General features: G+C 33.7%; 1 protein-coding gene across 7 annotated transcripts in view; it reads left to right on the top strand.

The window, feature by feature from the left end:
• Positions 1–24,020, top strand: part of AKT3 (AKT serine/threonine kinase 3) — a 379,537-nt gene that overhangs the window by 249,617 nt on the left and 105,900 nt on the right. For all 7 annotated transcript variants that reach the window (XM_067030723.1, XM_067030721.1, XM_059079103.2 and 4 more), the window contains 2 exons: positions 2,521–2,586; positions 3,746–3,814. In XM_067030723.1, the coding sequence (XP_066886824.1) occupies positions 2,521–2,586; positions 3,746–3,814 (135 nt within the window). The remainder of the gene's footprint in view (positions 1–2,520; positions 2,587–3,745; positions 3,815–24,020) is intronic.

Here is a 24,020-nt window from a genome sequence, read left to right as displayed (position 1 = left end):
TAGGCAGATCATAGAATTTAGAAAAAATATAATCTTTCATGAAACTTACTAAGTGATTTAGAAAAACAACTGTTACCTATAATGAGTTTGTTTCAACAAAATAGAATGAAATATCTGCCAGAAATATTTTCTGAAGTACTAGAATATCTTTTCTGGTTTCATACTTACCTTTCTTTAAGTCTTTTCCTAGTTTACTGCCTCAAATCACTTAAAATCCTGAAGTATAATAGGTAAATGTTATGTCTTCTGTGAAACTCTTTCTGACTGCATATAAAGAAATATTTCTTCTGCTTTACCCTCTTGTTGGAAGCATATAGCTGTTAGTTTTTTACTATTAATTTTATATCTCAAAAATACTTCAAACATTTTTTCTTGTTCCTGCTGTTCCTGTCATCCAAGACATCCTCATTTTACTCTTGTACTGCAGTTGTCTCCTGATTGATCCCTCCTGTTTTTGCTGTCCTTCTCAGAGGAGGCTGAGCAAACTTAAAAACAGAAATCAGCTGTCTGCCTCTGATCCTCTATCTCCTACACTATCACATTACCCAACCTATGATCTTCCAGTAGCATTGATTTTCCTTCATTATCTCATTTACTATAATAGATACCCCAATTTTCCCTTAAGAAAATCAGATCACTTATCAGAATTCGTAATTATTTCTTAACTTGGATATTTACCAATTTGTTATGTCTTCTCCACTAGCATGTGAACTCCATGAGCAAAAGAATCATGTCTTTTTTTTAAACCACTTTATTACTTGCACTGTCTTAACATTAAGTAACTGCATATCGAGGATTTTGTTTTGTAATTATTGAATTCGGTTCTATATCTCAAAATAGCCACTTGTATAATCCTTAATCTTGTATTTTACATTCATTATATGATTCTCATAAATTGCAGTATCCCCTTCTCTTCTTTGTTTTTTCCATTAATACTGACCACCATCTGACTAACTGTAATGAAAGCTCCATGAGGGCAGGACTTTGGTCTGTGTTGTTCAGTTGCCCTGTCTTCAGTGGGTAGAACAATACCCAGAATATATTTGTTTCATATCTATTGAAGGAATAAATGATTGAATGAGTGAAGTCCCACACATTTGACATCTTGCAGTTCATTCCTGTGATAAACAGCTAAGTTGAACAAACATTTAATAAGTACCTACTGTATGTTAATCATTATTCATTATGCTAGACATTGTGGGCACAGAAATTAGTTATGGTGTCATTTTTGCTTTTTATTTATTTTGTATTAAGATGTTTGGTATTACTCTAATTAATTTAAAAGTTATAGTATGATATAACAGGGGCTTTCATACTGTTTGAGCACTTAAGCCTGGTTCTTATTAAACAAATAAGACTGGAATGCTTTCTTACCCATACTTTATTTCACTGGTTTTAAATACTATGTCATTACACTTTACTTTCTGTTCAGACAGAATTGGTCTCACCCTTTTGGAATGGCTTTTGGATTTTAGCATCTTTGATCAGTCTATTGCTCATTTATCTGCTAAGTCTAACTAAGGTCAGATGCTTTTATAAAAATAATAAATATAATGCAGTGTCCTAATGTTCCCTTGTCTTACTTATAACCTAACTGTGATTTGCCAGCAATATTAAGAAATTGATCCAGTAAGGGCCTTGTTCAGGATCTTGGCAGTAGCAGAGACCAGAGATGCTGTGTTAGTTTCAGCAGTTGTCTTCCTTTCCGTTCATTCTTTAAGATAGTGTTATTTTTAAAATATGAAACATTTTTCCAGTTCTCCATATGTTGAGGAAATCTTTCCTAGTTCACTTTTGATGTCAAGATGAAATTTATGTACAAGATTGGGGAAATACACTCTTAGCGTATTTTTGGTTTGAAATATATCCAGATTTAAAAAGTGTCACCTAGAATAGGCTGTGACCTTTTTTTTAAAAAAAAAAAAAAAGAAAAAGAAACATGCTAAAAAAGCCACAAGCAAAAATATACAGCTTTTGTACTGTTTTTTTTTTTTTCTAAAATGTATAATTTAGAATTAAATCTTATATAGGTACTGTGTCCCCCTTTTCAATAACTGATTTTTCTTTTAGGTAGAAGACTTACAACAAATTCTATGATCCTTAATGAAATATATTCTTTAAATCCCCCTGAATACAATGTAATACAAACATGGAAATATTAACTACTCCATGCCTAGCTGTTAACTTATAAGGCATTCTCTTCAAGGGGGAAGACTTACTATTTCATTTTCTGTGTCCCTGATAATTTTTGCTGATTATTATATCATTATTGCTATACTTTAAGTATGACTGAATTTATATTAGTTTATACATTATAGCCATCTGATTTGAATCACTAATTTGATTTGATTTTTTTTTTTTTTTTTTTGGTGGAAGAGAAGCTTAGCGATAAAGGGAGCATGTGTTTTAAAATCTTTTTCTGTGTCTGTGTTTACCTCTTCTGGTCTTAGAGAAATAGCAAAATTTTGGTATTATTTGTGCTCAGAACATATATTAAAGGTTTGCCTTTTTCTTTTGTAGGATGAAGTGGCACACACTTTAACTGAAAGCAGAGTACTAAAGAACACTAGACATCCCTTTTTAACAGTAAGTGCCTAGAGGAAAGATGTTATAATCATAACATTTTATATTTAAGGGAGTTTTATTATAGCAACTAAGCTATGAAAAATAACATTTTAAATAACATTTATTTAGGTATGACATTTTCTTTGTAGATAAGTCAGTTTTGGGGAAATTATTAGAATGTATGGATTAAGTTTACAATATGCATGCATTTGTAGTCCTCTCGTTATATACCCATGAGTTTTTTGAGATTTTTTTTTCTTCCCATAACTTTCACTGCCTTAAAAAAATAGAGCAAATACATTTAAAAATAAATTTAAATTTAAAGATAGCATTTAAGTTAAAAATAGGATAAGTCATGGTACATTTTCTTCATTAGATAAAGTATAAACTGTGACTTAAATAGATATAACCTAGTTATTGTGAAACAAACTGATTTTTTTTTTAGTCCCGTTTAGATTGCTTGTAATAGAGGCATAATTTGCAAAGTTTCTGGATGTTCCTGGTTCCAGTGAAGTGTATTAAGATTAAAAATAACAGACTTTCAAAAGGAGAAACTTTTAAAGATTTAGGATTATTTAATAGGTTTTTTCAGAGTTATCACCAGATACATAGACTTACTTTGTTACATTGTTTTGTGTTTATTGTTCAGTGTATTAATATAGTTGGCTCTAAAGTTTTAATATATTTATAACCTATAAAATTATCTGAAACAGCTCTATTGGATTGGGTCATGTTATGCGACCTCTATGCAAGAAGTGATACTGAAACTATATTAGAAACCCAAGTATAACTACTACAACTGTACTCCTAAGACTTTCCCTGAAGTAATTTGTAGGCCTTACTTTTAAGGTCTCATGGATAAGAACTTTGGGGACCAATACAGTTTCAAGTAGATGACATAGTAGATTGAGGAGTGCTCATAACAATTAATAAGTTTATTTTTAGTAAAAATCATAATTCTAATTTTTCCCCAGATAATACTCATTGCTGATCTTCACAAAATTTGTTTTATATTTCTCATAAACTTTTACTTAAGCATTCTTAAGGGAATAAATGCTCTCTTAAGGAACAAGAACAATTCATTTTATCAATCATGCTTACTGTTTCTAAGTATTCTCTTTTTGATACCGTTGTAAGAATGTAGGATTATAATATAACATTTTTTCTTTTTCATTTCAAGTCCTTGAAATATTCCTTCCAGACAAAAGACCGTTTGTGTTTTGTGATGGAATATGTTAATGGGGGAGAGGTGAGTCAAGAAGTATAACCAGCACTTGCATTTGCATGGTAGTATTGTTATTTTTTAAAACTTATTTACAATACAAGTTATAATGTAATAGTTCTCTACTTCTTGATAGGGATTTGTATAGCTCTTTCTACTATTTTAGTAAATGGGAGCTAAATAATTTTCTAATGAAATGTAAGGATCATTTATTTTTTACAATGACTTTTATGTATAAGAAAGTTTAATCATACTCTTTTTTCTAAATTTTTAAATGTAAAAAAATTTACTACAGATGTGATTTTTAAAATCATGGTTTTTAATTTTGAAAACCAGAAATAGAGGGTTTATGATGCTTTACATAGTTCTTCCTCAAGATTTGTGAAACTTATAAAAAATTATTTTGCTCATTTTAAACTCAGTTTAACAATAGGCCATAGGCACATTGTGGTTGAGTTCTGTCTTCTTCTACATAGTAGTTAGAGTAACTTTGACTGTATGTAAGGAATTTTTAAGGAATTTTGTAGTTTTGAAGGGAAATTGAATCATTTTAGTGGTGTATTTCACCTATTGCTTTATTCTTTATCATTTCTCCTCCCTATATTTGATCAAAATCAATGCGAGGGGAAAATGTAATTAATTGCACTAGTTAACTGGAAATATTTCACATTGTGAGTGTCCTGAAATAAATTTAATTATTAAGTAGGGGCTTGTCTCTCACAGACCTTAAAATAGTCTTATTATCCGAAAGGAGGGAAGGAAGAGAGGGAAGGAGGAATGGAAGAAAAGAGAGGGGGAGGGAGGGAGGAAAAGAAAGAAACAAAGAAGGGAGGGAAAGAGAGGGAGAGAGGGTGGGAGCGAGGAAGGAAAGAAGGAAGGAGAGAAGGAAGGAAGAAGAAAATATCCCTTATACAATATTTTCCACTATAGAATTATCTGACTTATAGGAATTAGTCCATTGCAAAAAATTCATTCATTCATTTGGTAAACACATTTTGAGTGCCTTGGCAGTGTGAGTTTATCCAAATGTGTTAAGAATTTATAATTTATCTTATAACTGTATTATAAATTAGAATATATAGTGTAAGAGCTTTTAATTTATCTTATAAGTATATTATTATATAGTGAAAGACCTAAGTGTTAATAAATTCATAAAAGAAAATGTGTTATGGATGATCTAGCATTTAAGGTAGGCTTAATGAGATTTCATCAGGGGAACTGATTTGAGAGGATATTTCAGGTGGAGAGGATGATATGAGCAGAATCACTAGTAGGCAAGCACAGAGGAAGAAGTTGAGTAGTTAGATTATAATAGCCCAGGCATGGGACTTCTCTGCTGATGCAGTGGTTAAGAATCCACCTGCCAACCTAAGGGACACGGGTTCAAACCCTGTTCCAGGAAGATCCCACATGCCGCAGAGCAACAAAGCCCGTGCACCACAGCTACTGAGCCTGCAACTCTAGAGCCCGTGAGCCACAACTACTGAGCCCTCATGCCACAACTATTGAAGCTTACGCGCCTAGAGCCCGTGCTCTGCAACAAGAGAAGCCACTGCAATGAGAAGCATGTGCACCGCAACGAAGAGTATCTCTGGCTCGCCGCAACTGGAGAAAACCCACGTGCAGCAGCAAAGACCCAACACAGCCAAAAATAAATAAATAAAATTAATAAATTTATTTTTTAAAAAGACATATCAAAAGTGACTTTTGGTTGGGATCAGGAAAATTAATATGTACAGTGAGTTTATGAAGAATGTGTTAAGGGTAAAATTATAAATTTGGGTTTGAAAAGCTTTTTCCTAAGGTTCTAAGAAAAACATATGTGGAGATATCACAGAGAATAAATAAAGGGTCAGAATATGGATACAGATTTGGGAGCCATTCCCATAAAGACTGTAATTTAAGTTATGGAAGTGGATATTTCCTATTTTTGGGGAAATGAAATTGGTGAAACTTCTATGTTAGTATCTATCAAAATTTAAAAAGCACGTATTCTGGGACCCAGCAGTTTCATTTCCAGGAATTTATCCTACAAACATACTCACAAATATACCACAGAATAATATATGGATAAATATATTCATTGCACTATCGTAGTACCTTAAATGAGCATTCAGGAAGGAGATTGCTTAATCAGTGTTACAGCCATGCAGTGGAATACTTTATATCCATTAAAAAGAATGGGGTAGCCCAATATCGGCTGAAACAATGCAATTTCTAAGATATGTTATGAAATAAGAAAAACAAGGTGCAGACAGAATATAAAGTATGCTTCTATTGTGTTAAAGTAAGACCACATATATGTGTATATATGTCTGTGTATACATTGAATATCTCTGGAATTATGTACTGGACATTATTGCTTACCTTTGGGAAGGCAAACTGAGTCACTGGGGAAAAGATGGGAGGATGACTTATTTTTCACTTATTTGTTCTTGTGCAGCTTTTGTATTTTGTGTATTAAAATTGAAGGAAGGAAGATTGGCAGGCAGATGGATGGAGCGATGGATGGATGGATGACCAGGGGAGAGAATATTATGTAGGGAAATGATAAACTGCAGGCAAAAACTTGGAGAAGCACTCTTAAATTGCAGAAATACTCTTAGACAGTATCATGTGTTTGCATCTATTACAAAAATTAGCACATTGTTTCATAATTACGTATTTACTTGTGTATCTTTCCTACTAGACTCAGAGCTCCCTAAGGGACTTACTGGTATAACCCTGGCACCTTCAAATATTTATTGGATGTTTTGAATGAGTAAATGATGAACAGATTTCCTCCGGGAACAGGGATGAAAGAAGTTAGCAAAAGTGGTAAACTAGGAACTGCTGAGAAACAGGAAGAAAAATAGAAAGTAATATGGTATATAGTTTACTTTAGAAAAAAAGCTGAAAATGTTTTTTCAGGAGGAAGTATCTTTGAGTGTATTTATAAAGTACATATTTATTGAGTATGAGCAGGGCACGCTGGTAGATACTGTGGGACATACAAATCTGAATTAAACATAACTTTTATCCTCAAAGAGTTTATGATCTAGTGGGGAAGATTAGGTACAAAATTTATACTAAGTGTAAAGTGATAATTATCACTTGTATCAGAAGCATAGATTAAGGACCATGGGACTTCACAGGAAAGAAAGAACTTTGGATGGTGGGATGAAGGGAAGCTGCCTAGAAGCTTCGTAGAGGGAGCTAGGTGGCACCTGCACTTTTATTCTAAACCTAGAGTACTTTGGCGATTAATCAATTGATGGCTGTTAAAAAATTTTTTTTTACATAAAAGCAGATTTTCAGACTAGCCAGATGGTTTTCTTTAGCGATGGGATTATTTCACCTATTAAATTTATCTGAGAAGGAAATCTATATTCAGTATATGCTTATGGTGACTTATTTTATTTTGGTTTTGCTTTCGGTTCACCATGCCATTATTCTGCTCAGGGATGCTTCCTAGAAATGCAGAAAACTCAATTGCTGTAGAAAAACTACTAAACATAGAACTTACGTTTTTGAAATAAGATTGAAGTAGAGAGAAGTAAAGTACAGAAATCTACAAATTCGTACAAACAATCCATACCAACACTTATTGATACACCATGAGTTTCCCAAATGTGGAATGTCTGTGTGGTATCTAGGAAACTTGAGCAGAGAATACTAGCCTGTTGAAAAGTAAGCTCTGGTAAATTGATAGTACTCACCCAAATGGCAGCATCCTCAAATCTCTTTCTATCCAGTGTTTGCCCAGAGATAGGCTTCTTTAGTGGACCCACTGAAGTTAATTATAACTAGCTAAGTTTTCACTCAATTCATATTTATTGTCTGTTGATTTTTAATTAGCAATAGTATTCTTTTAGCCTATGTTCTGGAATGTTTATTTTGAAACATAAGATCAACAGCTGAGACATTTCTTTTCTTATACTTTCTTCACATTTTTGTGACTATATGGACTTCTTTCAGCCTGATAGACTGCACAAGAGTTTAGCATGCTCATGGCCATGCTTGTTATTATCCCTATATTTGCCAATATTGTTTAAAGCACTATATAATCTTGGTGGAAGTAGATTATGAGAGAAATACTGGTTGTGAAAAATCAACAGTGGCTGCTTATAGGCATATCAGTACAATGGAGTCATATCATAATTTTATTTAATTTATATGAATTCAAAGAAATAGGCTCAGCAAGAGATAACATAGATAGATAGGAAGGAAGGAGGTGAAGGAGAGAGAGAGGGAGGGGAGGAAAGAGAGTGGAAGGGAAGGAAAGAAGGAGATGGTGATTCTGCCATTCCACTTGCTGAGTATATTCAGCGTGACCTCAAGATGAGAGAGAAATTTGCTATTCTTTTATTCCATGTCAGTTTCTACTTGCCATCCTTAGAGTTTCATGGGATATAAATTCTAGTGCTTAAAAATACATAGTTTTTATAAAGCATTGTCATTAAGTGCATTGTAAGTAGTAGTTGTTCATCTAAAAAACTATATTATTTCAATGCTAGAAGAAAAACTGTGCTGAGCTTAACTATATTGAGACAGTATATTGGTCTTCAGTGTAGTACCTTCCTAAGGAATTTCCAAGGATGATTTTGGTTATACCTCATAATCTATGTGTTAACTTTAGAACCCACTCCATTATAGTCCATTTGCCTATTAAATATTTAACGAGTAACTACTATGAGTTGGACCTCAGAGGATGTAGAAATAAGGAAAATATGGTACTTTACTTTAGAAGATGAGTATGTAATTGGAGAGACAGACAAGAAAATATACATATGCAGTGTCATTATTGCTATGAAAACACTGGTTGCTGTGGGATACAGAGAATGCCTATTTGAATCAATCCAAAAGGAAGAGAGAGGAGGAAGGGGGAGAATGCCAGGGTAGGAAACCTTCTTAAAGTAGTTGCTAAGCTAAGTCTTGAATGTAACTTTAAGTTACATAAATAAGGATGAGAGGGAGAGCATTCCTACACAGAGAAAATAGAATGTTTAGAGTGTGATGGAGTTTATGCGAGCTCTCCCCCATCTCCCCAGGTGTAGCACAGTATGGATGATGCATAGAGTCCTGCAAAGAAAAGCCAGAAGAATCTAACCAGGTAGGTAGGGACATGTTAGGACAGATCTCTCCCAAGTAGTTTAGATTTTATCCTGAAGGGAGTGAAGCATCATGGAAGGACTTCTGTTTGAAATGTTTTAGAAAGAAGACTTTGGTAGTGGTATGAGGCTTGTATTGGAAAAGACAAAATTGAATACAGGGAAACTACTTAGAAGCTACTGAAGTTGGAAGGTTTTGGTAATCCGATCATAAAAATGATAAGGTTGTTAATTGAGCCAGTATTAGTGAGAAGGAATCAAATTCTTAATGGTGTTTAGGTACTAGAATTTCCAGGATTTAATGACTAAATGGAGAGAAAGGGAAACATCACACACAGTTTCCTATTTGCTGCTTGGGGAATTGTGTGGATACTGGGCTGTTTGTAAAATCAGGAACCAGTAAAAGGAATGAGTTCTGAGTTGATCATCCTGTATGTGAGTTACCTCATGAGGATCTGAAGGAAGTGGAAGAGTCAGGTCAGAGATACAAATAAACTTCAGCAGCAATGCTGAAACGAAGGAAGGGAAGAAATGTCCAGTGTGAGAATAGTGTGTAGTTAGAAAAATAAATGTCTAAGAATGGTGCCTGAAGATACCAACATCAGACATGTTGGTGATGAGAGAAGCCTAAGGAGGATCCTGGATAAAAGGAGCCAGACAAGAGAAGCCTTAAAAGTTAAGGAAACTATATTAAGTGTAAGAGTATAGTAAAGATATACAACTGAAAGATAGCAACTGAATTCATTGGATTTGACATCTACTACTAGTTACTAAGCAGAGTACCATGGATTCTTCTTTTTTTCTGGCATGATGCAAGGTATGTACCTTGGCTATAGTATAAAATATACAAGGGTTGGTTTGGAGCTCAGTAGAACAAGGTTATGAAAGTTCAGTGCAACCTTTGGTGGATAGTAAATCAGCATCTGGAGATTATAAAAGTACTCTAATAATGTGACCAATCACACTGCTGCTGACATATCCAAGCCACTCTCTTTTTGTAGCTTAAGTATTATCAAATTCATATGAGAAGCAGAAAAATATTGTGGGGAGAAAAAGTAAACTGAAAACTGACTAAGGTGTTTAGTTTGATTTAGAATGGCTCTACTTAGGACTCTTTTCCCAAAATCTTACTCATAGCCTTATTTCTTTCAGGCCTGTAAAACAAACCTTTATAAATCCCTCTCCAGGCTGAAATCCCCTGGAGTTTAAGAGATTCATTAGTGGGGAAAGGAAAATCATTACAAAGAAATGTTACTCATCTGATAAATTTTTCACATTCTTCTATATTCTTTATGTGGGTACAACTGAACCTAACACTTTCCATTATTTACTATTCTTGTCCTCATTTTAGCTCATTGTACACTCTATAGTAAGCACTTTGATAAAATTCATTTTCTTTTTGCATATGACTTCCAGTTTCATGCCAATCTTGAGATCCCCTCATACTTATTTCAGATTCTCATTATCTGGCTGGCATTTTGTCTTCAATTATCTCATTTTAAATTCACATGAGACAGAAGTGCCGGCAGTCAGCATTCTAGTTCTACTTACTAATTTGTGGAGGTGTGACTTGGGTGATTTTTAAATTAAAAGTATCATTTCATATTCATAGTGATGATTTTTAAAATTTAACTGAATTTATAGATATATGAATATCTGTTGTCAAGAGTCTGACAAGCTAACTTCTTTACTACTTTAGTTATTAATATATTACATAGGTTTTATCAGAATTCTATTATTTTCATCCAGAGCTTTTTGAGAAAGTCTCAAGACAAGAAGGATGCATTATAATATTCACATTAGCACATAAAGGCAAAATAAATTTGGGAATGTTTTTAGTATATACTTTTATAATATTTCAAGACTAGTTTCCCCAAATTCATTTAGCCAATATATCTCTGCATCTAAAGTAATAATCCAAAGACTTGACTAGCCTCAACATCTAAGATGCTTGCTTACTTTTATATCTAGAATATCAGATGAAGTGACTGGAAGTACAGGAGCTGCCCAGGCATTTATCTGTTTTCACAATTTCTCTCCATGTGGTTATGGCACAGGATGGCAATTTCAGGGGAGTCAGACTTCTTGCATAAAGGTTGGATTACCCCAGAGTGAGCATTTCAAGAGAGTGCAAACAGAAAGCACAATATATGTGTAATTTGAGACCCCGAAGAAACAAAACAAAACAGGAAATGTAACAAAACAATATTTAAATATTAAAAACTCTAATCCCAAAACACAGTAGTCATTTGTGTTCTGCATCTTAACTTGATACTTTTAATATTCATCAATATTGTTGCATGTATCAGTAGCTTATTTCTTTTTATGGCTTTATTATATGGATGTATTACAATGTGTTTATATAATCTCTAATAGATAGACATTTGGCTTTCTTGCAGTTTGGGGCTATTATGAAAAAATTTCTTGTGAATAATCCAGTACAAATCTTTATGTGGATGTATAGTTTCACTTATCTTGGGTAAATATCTAGGAATACAATTTCTGTGTTGTTTGGTATGTTCAACTCATAAGAAACTGCCAAATTGTACCATTTTGCATTTCTAGGATGTTACTTATCATCATCACCACACTTGGCATGGTTCGTCTTTCTTAATTTTACCCCTGCGGTTGATGTGTATCTTATAGTTTTAGCTTGAATTTCCTGAATGATTAATGATATTGAACATGTTTTCCTGTGCTGATTTGCCACGTTGTATCTTCTTTACTGAAGTATCTGTTAAAATCTTTGGTCCATGTTTTGATTGGGTTGTTTGTCTTCTTAATATTGAGTAATAAGACTTATTTATATATTCTAGATACAAGTAATTTATCATATATGTTTTGCAAATATTTTCTCCCAGTCTGTGTTCTGCCTTTTCATTTTTTAGCGGGGAATTTTTTTCCTGTGTATATTTTTGTTTAAATCCGTTTTTTAAAAATCATGTTGTTCGTATGTAATTTACATTCAGTAAACTTCACCACTTTTAAGTGTACAATTTAGTAAGTTTTGACAAATGTGTAGTTTACCATCACCACAGTCATGATATAGAACAGTTCTATCACCCAAACAAGTATCTCACGCCCCTTTACAGTCGATTCCTACCATCACCTCCTGTCGTCACAACCACTGATGTGCTTTCTTACAAGTGTCTTTTTAAGAACAAAACTTTTAAATTAGATGAAATACAGTTTATAAGTGTTTATCTTTTGTGGTTTATGCATTTTGGGTTTAATTTAAAACATCTTCTCCTAACCCAAGTTTGTTAAGATTTTCTCCTATGTTTTCTTCTAGAAGTGTTAATAGTTTTTTGGACTTATATTTAGGTCTACAGTCCATTTTAAGCTAATTTTTGTTTATAGTGCTTGAGTCAAGCTTCATTTTTTTTGCAACTGGATATTTAATTTTTCCAGCATATTTGTTGAAAAGACTATTTTTTTCACATTGAATTACCCTGACACCTGTGTCAAAAATCAATTGACCATATATATGTGTGGGATGTTTCTGGACTCGACTCTGTGTATTGATCTATATCCATCCATCCTTATACTTATACCCTCACTGTCTTTAATACTTTTGCTTTAGAGTAAGTATTGAAATGAGGCAGTTCAAGTCTTCCAATTTTGCTCTTCTTTTTAAAAAGTGTCTTGGCAACCCTAATATTTTCATGTAAATTACAGAATAAGCTTGTTGATTTCTACATGAAGGTCTACTAGACTCTAACTGATAGTGTAATCTGTTGATCAATTTGGGGAGAATTGGCATGTTAACAATATTGTCTTCTGATCCATGAACATGGTATATTTTTCCAATTATTTAGATCTTCTTTAATTCTTTCAACAATATCATGTAGTTTTTAGTATACAGGTCTTGAACATTTTTAAATTTATCCTAATTTATCTTATTTTTTTATATTATAGATGATTTGTTTAAAGTTTCACATCTGAATTGTTTGCATATAGAAATGCAGTTGATATTTACTTATTAGCCTTGAATCCTGCATCCTTGCTCGGTTTGTTTATTTGTTTGTTCTTAAGTATGTTGAGATTCTCTTTGTAGATGATCACATCACGTGGGAGCAAAGACATTTTTACTTTCTCTTTTTCAGTCTCAGTGGATTTTCTCTCTTCTTGTCTTATTAAGCTAAGACCTTCAGAACAGTGTTAAATAGCAATGTTATAGCAGACATCCTTGCCTTATACCAGATCTTAGGGCAAAAGCATTTGTACTTTTCACCATTAAGAATGTTGTTAACTGTAGGTTTTTCATAGATACCCTTTAACAAGTTGAAGAAGTTCCTTTCTGTTCTCATTTTGCTAAGCTTTTTTTTTTTTTTTAATAAATCATGATAGGATGTAAAATTTTGTCAAATTATTTTTTTTGTATCTGTTGGGATGATCATGTGGTTTTTCTTCTTTATTCTGTTGATATCTTGAATTTCATTGTTTGGTTTTTTTAATGTTAGACCAACATTGCATTTCTTAGATAAATCCCACTTAGTTATGATGTATTATCCTTTTGGTATGTTGTTGAACCCAGTTTGCTAAAATTTTGTTAAGAATTTTAAATCTTTGTTCACTAGGAATATCATTCTGTAGGGTCCCTTCTCTTCCCTACCCCGAGCAATGTCTCTGGGTTTGGATTCAGGGTAATGCTAACCTCTTAAAATGAGTCAGGCAGCATTGCTTCTTCTATTTTCTGGTAGAATTCACCAGTGAAATTTTGAGACCAAGAGTTTTCTTTGTAGGAAGGTTTTTAAAAGTGAAGTGAAATTTTAAAAATATATTTATTTATCTATTTCTTCTTGAGTGAGCTTTGGTTGTGTGTTTCCAGGAATTTATTTCATCTAATTTTAAAAATTTATTTGCCTAATATTGTTGAATTCCTGTCTAGTTCTAGATCCTGAGAAGGCAACTGTACTCTATACAAGGTTCCTTCTCTCATGCAGTTCATATTATGCAATTATAAAAGAGACTTATTAATGAAATTTCTTCTTAATTGAATAATTTATACATGTATTGTCTCAAGTTAATAGAAACTGTACTTAGAATAATAAATAGATATTCTCTAGAGACTAGAGACCTAAGTTTGAATCTCAGCTCTACCGCTTACGAGCTATGTGATGCTAGGCAAGCTTCATAACATGCCTAAATCTTAGTTTTCTCATCTGTATGATAATCATTGTACCTATTTTATAATGTTGCTTTGAGGATTAAATAATATATTGCATGTAACTTACTTAGTATAGTGCCAAACAAGTAGCAGTACTCAAAAATAGTGCTTATTATGATAGTAATAATAACTTATATTTATTATATTTCATCATCTATTATATGGAGATAACATTTTGTAGCTTTTGTGATTGTTGTTAGAACGTAATGTCTTAATGCTCAAAAATTGTAGTGTTTATTATTTTTATTGTGTTGGTATTGGATATATTTCATAAATAGCCCAAATATTTCACATTATATCCTAATAGATTTAAATATTTTAAAATAATTACCTTGAGAATTTTTACTCTTTTAAAAGTATATTTTATTCTCCAAATGAAAAATCTATTAATATTTAATGTGGTAGAACTGAGCAATCTTTTTTAATCTTTGTAGAGTCATAATAAAATACTTTAAATTATTTTAATTATGGAAATAAAATTTTAAAAAAATTTAAAGGAACTATTTTTGTACTTACCACATTATAAAGTATTTTAATTAGGTGACTTTTGATCCCAGAAAATTTCCTTAACTTTTCATGTCTTGCATTAATTATTTTAAAATTAGATAGCTAGTGGGAAGCAGCTACATAGCACAGGGAGATCAGCTCGGTGCTTTGTGACCACCTAGAGGGGTGGGAGGGAGATGCAAGAGGGAGGAGATATGGGGATATATGTATATGTATAGCTTATTCACTGTGTTATAAAGCAGAAACTAACACACCAATGTAAAGCAATTATACTCCAATAAAGATGTTAAAAAAAAATTGCCAGCTTACAGGCTACTTTTTCCGGTATCAGGCACCTAGTTAGATGGAGAATTCTTTTTACATTTTCCGACTTGTAAGAAGAGGGCAAGAAATAGAGAAATAGGGGCTTCCCTGGTGGCGCAGTGGTTGAGAGTCCACCTGCCGATGCAGGGGACAGGGGTTCATGCCCCGGTCCAGGAAGATCCCACATGCCACAGAGCGGCGGGGCCCGTGAGCCATGGCCGCTGAGCCTGTGCGTCCGGAGCCTGTGCTCCACAGTGGGAGAGGCCACAATGGTGAGAGGCCCACATACCGCAAAAAAAACAAAAAAGAAAAAAAGAAATAGAGAAATAGGGCTTGAGGTATTTATCTGGAAATTTATAACCAAACAACTGTTTCAGAGTCCAGCCATCTGACCTTAGATCCCTTGCAATTCTCCTGAAGCATCCTAAGGGTTTAATTTATATTCTAAGAAATGTAATTTTGAAGTATTTATTAAAATATGGCATTTTATCACTATCGTTTCTGGAAGAAACTTTCTTCAAAAACTAAATGTAGGGCTTCCGTGGTGGCACAGTGGTTGAGAGTCCGCCTGCCAATTCAGGGGACATGGGTTCGTGCCCCTGTCCGGGAGGATCCCACGTGCCGCAGAGCAGCTGGGCCCGTGGGCCATGGCTGCTGAGCCTGCGCGTCCAGAGCCTGTGCTCCGCAACGGGAGAGACCACAGCAGTGGGAGGCCCGTGTACCGCAAAAAAAAAAAAAAAAAAAAAAAAAAAAAAAAAAGTAAATTTACATTACTTTACGTTAATTTTTCTGTGTGAAATGCATAGAAACTGAATTCAGCTTGAGAAAAGGATAGACATGATCTAGAAAACAATTAATGTGAATTACCTATTAAATGTAAGTGTACTTTTATTTGATCCTATAAAAGTACATGTTTAAATGTTTGTTTTATTGTATAACTGATACCAATCCAATTGTGTAGTATAGTATTTGCTACAGACTGAATCTTTATGTCCACCCTAAACTCATATGTGGAAACCTAATCCCTAGTATGATGGCATTTGGAGGGTGGGGCCTTTCTAGTGATTAGGTCATGAAGGTGGAGCCCTCCTGAATGGGATTAGTGCCCTTATAAGGGACACCTCAGAGAGTTCAGTTGCTTCTTCCCCATTGTGAGGACACTGTGAAAAGACAGCTGTCTGTGAACCAGGAAGCAGGTACCCAACCTGCAAGTGCATTGATCTTGGACTTCCCAGCCTCCAGAATTGTGGGAAATAAATTTCTGTGGTTTATAATCCACCCAGTCTGTGGTAATCTGTTATAACATCCCAAGTGGACTAAGGCAGTATTGTTGACTAGTTTTCTTGTATGTGAGCTAGAGATATTCTTTTCATCTTAGGTCTATTTGTAAACCTAAGGGATGTGTTAATCAGCATTATTGCACAGACTACCATGTCTCATTGCCTAATTAGTTGTCTTTAGGGTACTTAGGTTCCAAGCTCAATCAATATTATTATAATGAATGTATGTAATCATTGTAATTATTGACCCATATGAGCATATTTTGTTATTGTCTGTTAACTGATATTTTGCTATTACAAAGGAGTGACTAAAGTTTGTATAGACAGTATTTGCAAGAAAAAAATTAATTGAATTTAAAGTCTTAGATTGCAGTGATAGTTCTCAGAATGTTGTTTAAGTCTAGATCTTTATTTTTTTTAATTTTGTTGCATATTTTTGAAAATATAACAATTTATTTTAAAGATAAACATTCCGGGTTTGTAATGAAATATAAACTTGTTATTTAGATCATTAAGGCAATCTATTAATATTTACATTACTATATTCCCACAGCATTGCTAAGCACAACACACACACACACAAACATGTAGTCATTGCTAAAGGAACTTAAATTTCTAAAGGTATGTTCCTTGCTTGAGGAGCAAAAATATTCATTTTTTTAACAAAAACAAGATTATTTAGTTATTATATGTGATTTTTAAATGTTTTTAGTAAAAATACTTTACCTTCAAAACTTTAAGCCTTATTTTCCTTATAAGTAATTCTTTGGAATATATTTTTAAATTTAACTTTATTCTTTGCAGTACATATTTATTAAGTACCTAATATGTGCTACATGCTAGGCTTGGTGCTGAGGATGCAAAGCTATAGAGCACTTGTGCAGTCTTCCTCTTTATCCTGTGCCTCTGCTAAGAAAAAATAAACTTGTCAGAAGCCTGAATCAGTGAAAGCAACAACAGTATGTTTACTTAAAACCTTTATAAAATTTCTCCCATTATAAAAGTAACAACAGTACATGTACATTGCAGAAAACATCAAAAAGTTATTTCAGTTCAATTGATAAAATACTTATTTATTGACTGTGTGCTACAAGCTAGTCACTGTGCTATGTACTTACTATGTGGCATGAGGAAGACAGATGGTCTCACATTTAAGGAAAGTATAATGCTCTGGGAAATGGATATTAAACAAATTATTACAGGTAATTTTCAAGGTATAAAAGAGAAAAAAATACTCTAAATCTTACCATCTAGCAATGATCACTATTACCATATTAATGTATTTTCCAGTTTTTATACTGTACCCATAATTTCCATTTTATTTAATATTGTAAAATACATATTAGTTGCCTAGTAATTAATTATGCAGATGTAATTTATTAAATCCTTACTATATTTTTGAATGTTTAGATTGTTTCCATTACTTAACCAACTTTACTTAAGTATAAGCTACATACAATAAAATGTACTCACTTTAAGTATACATAACATATGACTTTTGACAAACATCTATGCATGTAGTCCCCATTACAGAAAGATGCAGAACATTCCCACTGCCACAAAAAGTTCTGCTATGCCTCTTTGTAGTCAGTCTTCCCTGTCTCATTCTGTCATCTCCTGCTCCTATACCTGGCCCTAGGCAACTACTGATCTGCTTTCTGACACTAAAAATTTGATTTACCTTTTCTAAAATTTCACAGAAATGGAATCATACAATATGTATTCTTTTATGTCTGTTTCTATTTCTTTTGCTCAGCCTAACGTTTTTGAGATTATCCGTGTCTCAGTAGTTTGTTCCTTCATTGCTGAGTCATGAGCATGCTATATCAATGTTTTTTAATCTGTCCTGCTTTTGGTGTACATTTGGATTGTTTCCAGTCATCGCCTACTATGAATAAAGTTGATATGCACATGTACGTTTTTTTTTCTTGGCTAAATACTGGGGAGTATAATTGATGAGTTTATAATAAGCATATGTTTACATTTTGAAAAATTCCAAAACTGTTTTCCAAAGTAGTTGTGTCATTTTGCATTCCCAGTATCAATGCCACAAGAATTCCAGTTGTTCCATATCCACACCAACTCTTGGTGTGGTCAGTCTTTTTAATTTTAATCATTCTAATATGTATATAGAAGTATATTATTGTGGTTGGTTTTGAGTGGCATTTTTCTGATGACTCATGATATTAAGTATATTTTCACATATTGACCACTTGTATACATTTTTTTACCTGTATGTTCAAATATTTTGTCTATTTATTAATTGAGTTATCTTATTATTGAATTATAAGAGTTCTTATATATTCTGGTTACAAGTAGTTTGCCAAATGTATGTATTATAAATAGTTCCTCTCAGACTGTACCTTGCCTTTTCATTGTCTCAGTGATATTTTCTGAGCAACAGAAGTTTTAAATTTTGAAATTCAATTTATCAGTTTGTCTTCTTTGTGTTTTTTTAAATACTATCTAAGAAATCTTTGTCTATTATGGATGACAAATATTTTCTCCTATATTTCCTTTTATAACTTTTATAATTGTGCTATTACATTTAGGTTTATGATATTTTTTGTATGCTGTAAGCTAAGGATTGAAGTTCATTTATTATCCCATGTGGATATTTGGTTATTCCAGAATCTATTGTTGAAAAGTCTATCCTTTGCCCCATTGAATGACCTTGACACCTTTGGCAAAAATCAGTTTGACATATGTGTGTGTCCTTTGCTCTAACACTAATACTGCTGCACTATAGAGGCAGTATCCTCAAGGACTCTAGTGGGTGCCACACTTCTTAAGAAGTTTTTCCATTTTGCCTGGTGAGAACAAAAAGTATTTTTAGCTCTATGAGCCTGTGATGTTTTTCACCTGATTCTTTCCAATGGCTCTTTTCCCTGGCCTCAGAATTTTCCTCATGTACACGTGCTGATTAGTAAGACTCGGAGGCAGTTCACTGCAGGTCCCTGGAGCTCTCCTCTTTGTGGTTCTCTGCCTCATGAATTATAGCTACTTTGGTCTCCCCAGTCTCTGAACTCTCTATCCTTACTTTAAGGATTCCACAGGTTCTGTCGCAGTTTTCTTTCCCTGTGTTACATTCTGGATGGTCTCTCCAGGCAGCAAGCTGGAACAAACACAATTACCCCCTTGTTTCCCTTTTCTTTGGAGTCACTGTACCTTGAAGCCTAATGCTTAATGTATGAAAATCCTTGTCTTATTTATTTTATATCATGGTCAAAACAGAAGTCTCTAACCTTTATACTTTATGGATATTTCCACCAGATGCAAAATTTTAGGATGTATTTTTTTTTCTTTCAGCAATTTGGACATATTGTTCCATTGTCCTTTCACTTATATAGTTTCTGAGGAGAAGTCTGGGGAAATTCTCTTATTTGTTCTTCTGTATGTATTGTTTTTTTCTTTTTTTCCCTTCAGAATTTTTTAAAGATTTTCTGTCACCGGTTTTTCAGCAATGTTAGTGTGATCTGACTGGTTATGTTCTGAGTATTCATGCATGTTTGTGAGTTTTCCTCTCACTGAGTTTCATTGAAATACCTAGTCTGTGCATTTATCTTTTTTATCCTAGTTTGGAAAAATTCAGGCATTATTTTGCAGATGTCTCCCTCTCCCTTTCAGGATCTGCTGTTTTCCACATGTTAGACTCCTTGACACTGTCCAAGAGGTTGCTGAGATTTTTTTTTTTTTTCAGGTGCAATTTATATAGTTTTCTTCTGCTATGATTTCTTGTTCATTTGTCTTTTCTCTTGCAGTGTCTAATTTGTTGTTAATCCCATCTAGTGAAATTTTTATTCAGATATATGTTTCATCTTTAAAAGTCCTATTTATTTCTATTTCCAATTGTCTCTTATTTATGCTCCTATACTGCTTTAAAGTTACTGTCTGTTAATTCCATCATCTCTGTTATTTTTGAGGTCTGTGTCTAATGACTGACTTTTTTGTTGGTGGTGGGTCATATTTTCCTGCATCTTGTCATGTCTAGTAATTGTTGATTGTATACTAGATACTTTGATTTTACTTGAGTGTTTAGATTTTGTTGTCTTCCTTCAAAGAGTGTTACATCTTGTTCTGTAGAGCAGTTATTTGCAAATATGATATTTTATACTCTTGTTTGTTAGCTTTGTTAATGTATGGCTTAGCTTTTACTCTGACTTTTTTGAAATATCTACTGAATGCCCATGTGTTCAATAATGACACTCTTCTGACTTTTCTCCAAAGTTAAGCAAATATTGTGGCACCATTTATTAAATGGTCATTTTTTCCCATATACTTCATATCCTTATGTGTAATCATCAACTTTACCATATTCTAAATTTTTATAAAGTAACCTGTTTCTGGCTGCCTGATTTCATTGATATTTCTTTTAATTTGTCTGCCTATTCCATATGAATTGTGACTTTATAGTATCTCTCAATTTCTTCAGACAGAAGTTTTCTTGAGAGCATTAATATGTTGAGCAAAAGTCTTCTGTTTCAATAATATCTTGGCTCATCTCATTCATTTTTTCTAAAAGAGTCACATACCATTTCTACCTTTATATTCTCTTCTTAGCCCACCTAAGTATGACATCTCTTCCGTGAAAGGTAACATATGACCTAATTCCTATGCCTGGTAAATGTTAATTTCCTTCCTGAAACTTTCTTTTTCTTCAGGTATTCTTTCTGTTTGTATTTATTTTAGGACTCTATCTTAATATCCTGTTCTGCTTCTTTTTCCTGTCCTTATGTGGAGTCATACCCTAAAATTCTGACCTTAACTCTGTTTTCAGTTTCTACTAAATTTCAGGGCTATACCTTGCTTCCTTGGTGTCAACAATATCCTTTATATAAATGACTCACACATTTACCTTTATACCCTTTGGTCCCATAGTTCTGAAGCTGTGCTATCAAGTTCTTATTTAAATGTCAACAGGTCAAAATAAAATCCATTGCTCCTCTGTCCCCATCCCCATTTTACACTGCTGGCAGCAACACCTACTCAGCCATCCTTAGGGAAACTTCAACACCGTTGCTCTCTGCCTTTGCCCAAATGGTGCAAGCTAGTTCCCTCTGAAATATTGACTCTCTGGAAAGGTGTGTTACTAGCACTAATGTTCCTCAGAAGCTCTTATCCAGCTCAAAGGTTACTTCTTATATTACCAAACATACTTATTCACTTCTTTAAGTGTGCTTTCTATTTTATAACTACATATTTTAGTGGAATTATTTATATATCTGGTTGTTCTAACCAAATAGTGATACTCTTTCATATTGGTACCATTTCCTCTCATTGTGTCTGCAGCTTTTTCACAATGGTTGTACTGAATTGGTGTTCAGTAAGTTTTGTTGCACTTTATGAATTGTTTACCTGACTACTGTAGTCTTAGATTTTTTTTTTTTTTTTTTTTTTTTAATTTTTTGCGGTATGCGGGCCTCTCACTGCTGTGGCCTCTCCCGTTGCGGAGCACAGGCTCCGGACGCGCAGGCCCAGCGGCCATGGCTCACGGGCTTAGTCGCTCCGCGGCATGTGGGATTTTCCCAGACCAGGGCACGAACCCGTGACCCCTGCATCGGCAGGCGGATTCTCAACCACTGCGCCACCAGGGAAGCCCTGTAGTCTTAGATTTTTTAAATTGATTCTCTAGTTGCTGCCAGAGTTGTCTACTTAAAATTATGCCAATTTTTTTCGGACTTCCCTGGTGGCAGAGTGGTTAAGAATCCTCCTGCTAATGCAGGGGACATGTGTTCAAGCCCTGGCCTGGGAAGATCCCACATGCCGTGGAGCTGCTAAGCCTGTGTGTCACAACTACTAAGCCTGCTCTCTAGAGCCTGCGAGCCACAACTACTGAGCCAACATGCCACAACTACTGAAGCCTGTGCACCTAGAGCCCATGCTCCACAAGAGAAACCTGCACACCACAACAGAGTATCCCCCACTTGCCACAACTAGAGAAAGCCAATGCACAGCAACAAAGACCCAACACAGCCCAAAACAAATAAATAAAGTTATGCTAAATTTTTTAACCCAAATGTCTTTGACACTCCTTATCTACAAAATTAATCTCTAAACCATATCATGGCAGTCAAGGTCCTAAACAATCTGGCCTCATCTTTGTGGGGTTTTTTTGTTGTTGGTTTTTTCTCTTTTTTTGCTTATGTTCTGTCATTATCATGAATGTGTATTATTGTTCTTCTGCTACATGCCCTCCCTATGTGTTGTTTCCTTGCCATTACTATTTTTTTCTTTAGAATTAATTTCTTCTACATACATCTATTAATTACCTACTGTGTTGATAGACTGTACTAGGCTGTGGTCAAAATATTAAGATGGATAGAACTTGTGGTCAAAATATTAAGGTGGATATTAAGAGGGATTAATTCATTCCACATACATTTATTAATTGCCTACTGTGTTGATGTACTATACTAGGCTGTGGTCAAAATATTAAGATGAATAAAACTTCCACTGTTTTGTGTGCTTCCCTTATATTCTCCATTTGTGAAAAATCCATCCTTCAAAACATGAGATACTACCTTATCTGTGAAGTCTCCTCAGATCATTCCAATAAAGATTAATCATCCTTTGCCTCCAAAGCATTTTTAATATTAGAATTACAGAATTTCTCATAGCTCTCTTGTTTTTTATCTGTGCATATATCTCCATTGGGTTGAATTTCTTAAGGTCAGAGATTATGTCTTAATCACCTTTGTATGCCCTCTTTTTCTCTTCCCAGTGTCCAATAACAGTGACTTTAAAATAATTGATGCTCACTAAATGGAAAGTTCGTTCAAAGCCAAGGGAGAAACTTAGAAGGAATATTCAGAGAAAATGAGTTGTAGTACCAAAGCCAAGGAATGTTTATAAGAAGGAGAGGGTAATAAGTGATGTTCTAAGCTCCAGAATGAGAGGTTCTTGGTTATGTTAACAGGAATAAGTTCCATAAAGTAGCAAGGGTAGACATCAGAGGAGAGCAGATTGAGAAATAAATAGAGTTCTTCTCCTTAAGTAGCTTTTTTTTTAAGCTGATATTTTTATAGAAATTGGCTGGAAGACAAATTGAAGATTTATGGTCTAAATAAAGATCTAGAAGCCTGCATGTATTATGTTGATTTAGGGAAGATCTATATCTTTTGTATTGTAGATGAGTGGGTACCAGGCTTGACATTTGAAGAAAATTTAGAAATCTAACCACTATTTTCATCTCATTAGAAGACTACCATAAATCTGGGTCACAGGAGTTCCTTCGTCAAAATTAGTGACATTTTGTATTAAAGGGTGACAGAAATTACTTTGACCTAGAAATATTTCAGAATGGTTTTACTGATGATCCATGCTTCTTTCTACTTCCTGTCTTTGTTTGAATGGTAGAGCATTAATAACATGTATGTACCTGTATAAAATGAATGAATTTTGAAGCATATCCCTGAGTTATTTTGTACATTGGTTTGATTTTTGACATAGTATATATGGTCATTTATAAGACACATTGAACATTTCTTCAATCAGAATGCCTTTTATATTTGATGGTGTGTCATAGTTTTAATTGACCTCATTTTTTTTTCGTGGCATTAACATAAAGAGTTGGTGGAGTTGCAATCAACAGCATCTTAGATTTGATAAAATATGACAATATAGTAGAGAGCATTAAACTTTAGAGACTATCTGCCAAACATTTTAGTTTTACTATAAGTAATGTTGAGCCAGTCTTTTTTGGCAATAGTTACATGATATTACCTCCTTCTCTTTACTATGACAATGGGTTATGCATAAATTTTATCTTAAAATAATGATAAACTCTTAAGTTGAGTTGGAGGTGGGAAAAGAGAAGATGGAATCTATAGAGAACCTCTTTTATGTTATGTAAATTATTATTTGGTGTGTGAGAAACAAATCTC

Source organism: Kogia breviceps, chromosome 1 (genome assembly GCF_026419965.1).
Source record: "Kogia breviceps isolate mKogBre1 chromosome 1, mKogBre1 haplotype 1, whole genome shotgun sequence".
Lineage (NCBI taxonomy): Eukaryota > Metazoa > Chordata > Mammalia > Artiodactyla > Physeteridae > Kogia > Kogia breviceps.
Note: the sequence above shows the minus strand (reverse complement) of the source record. Positions and strands in the feature narration are given on the sequence as shown.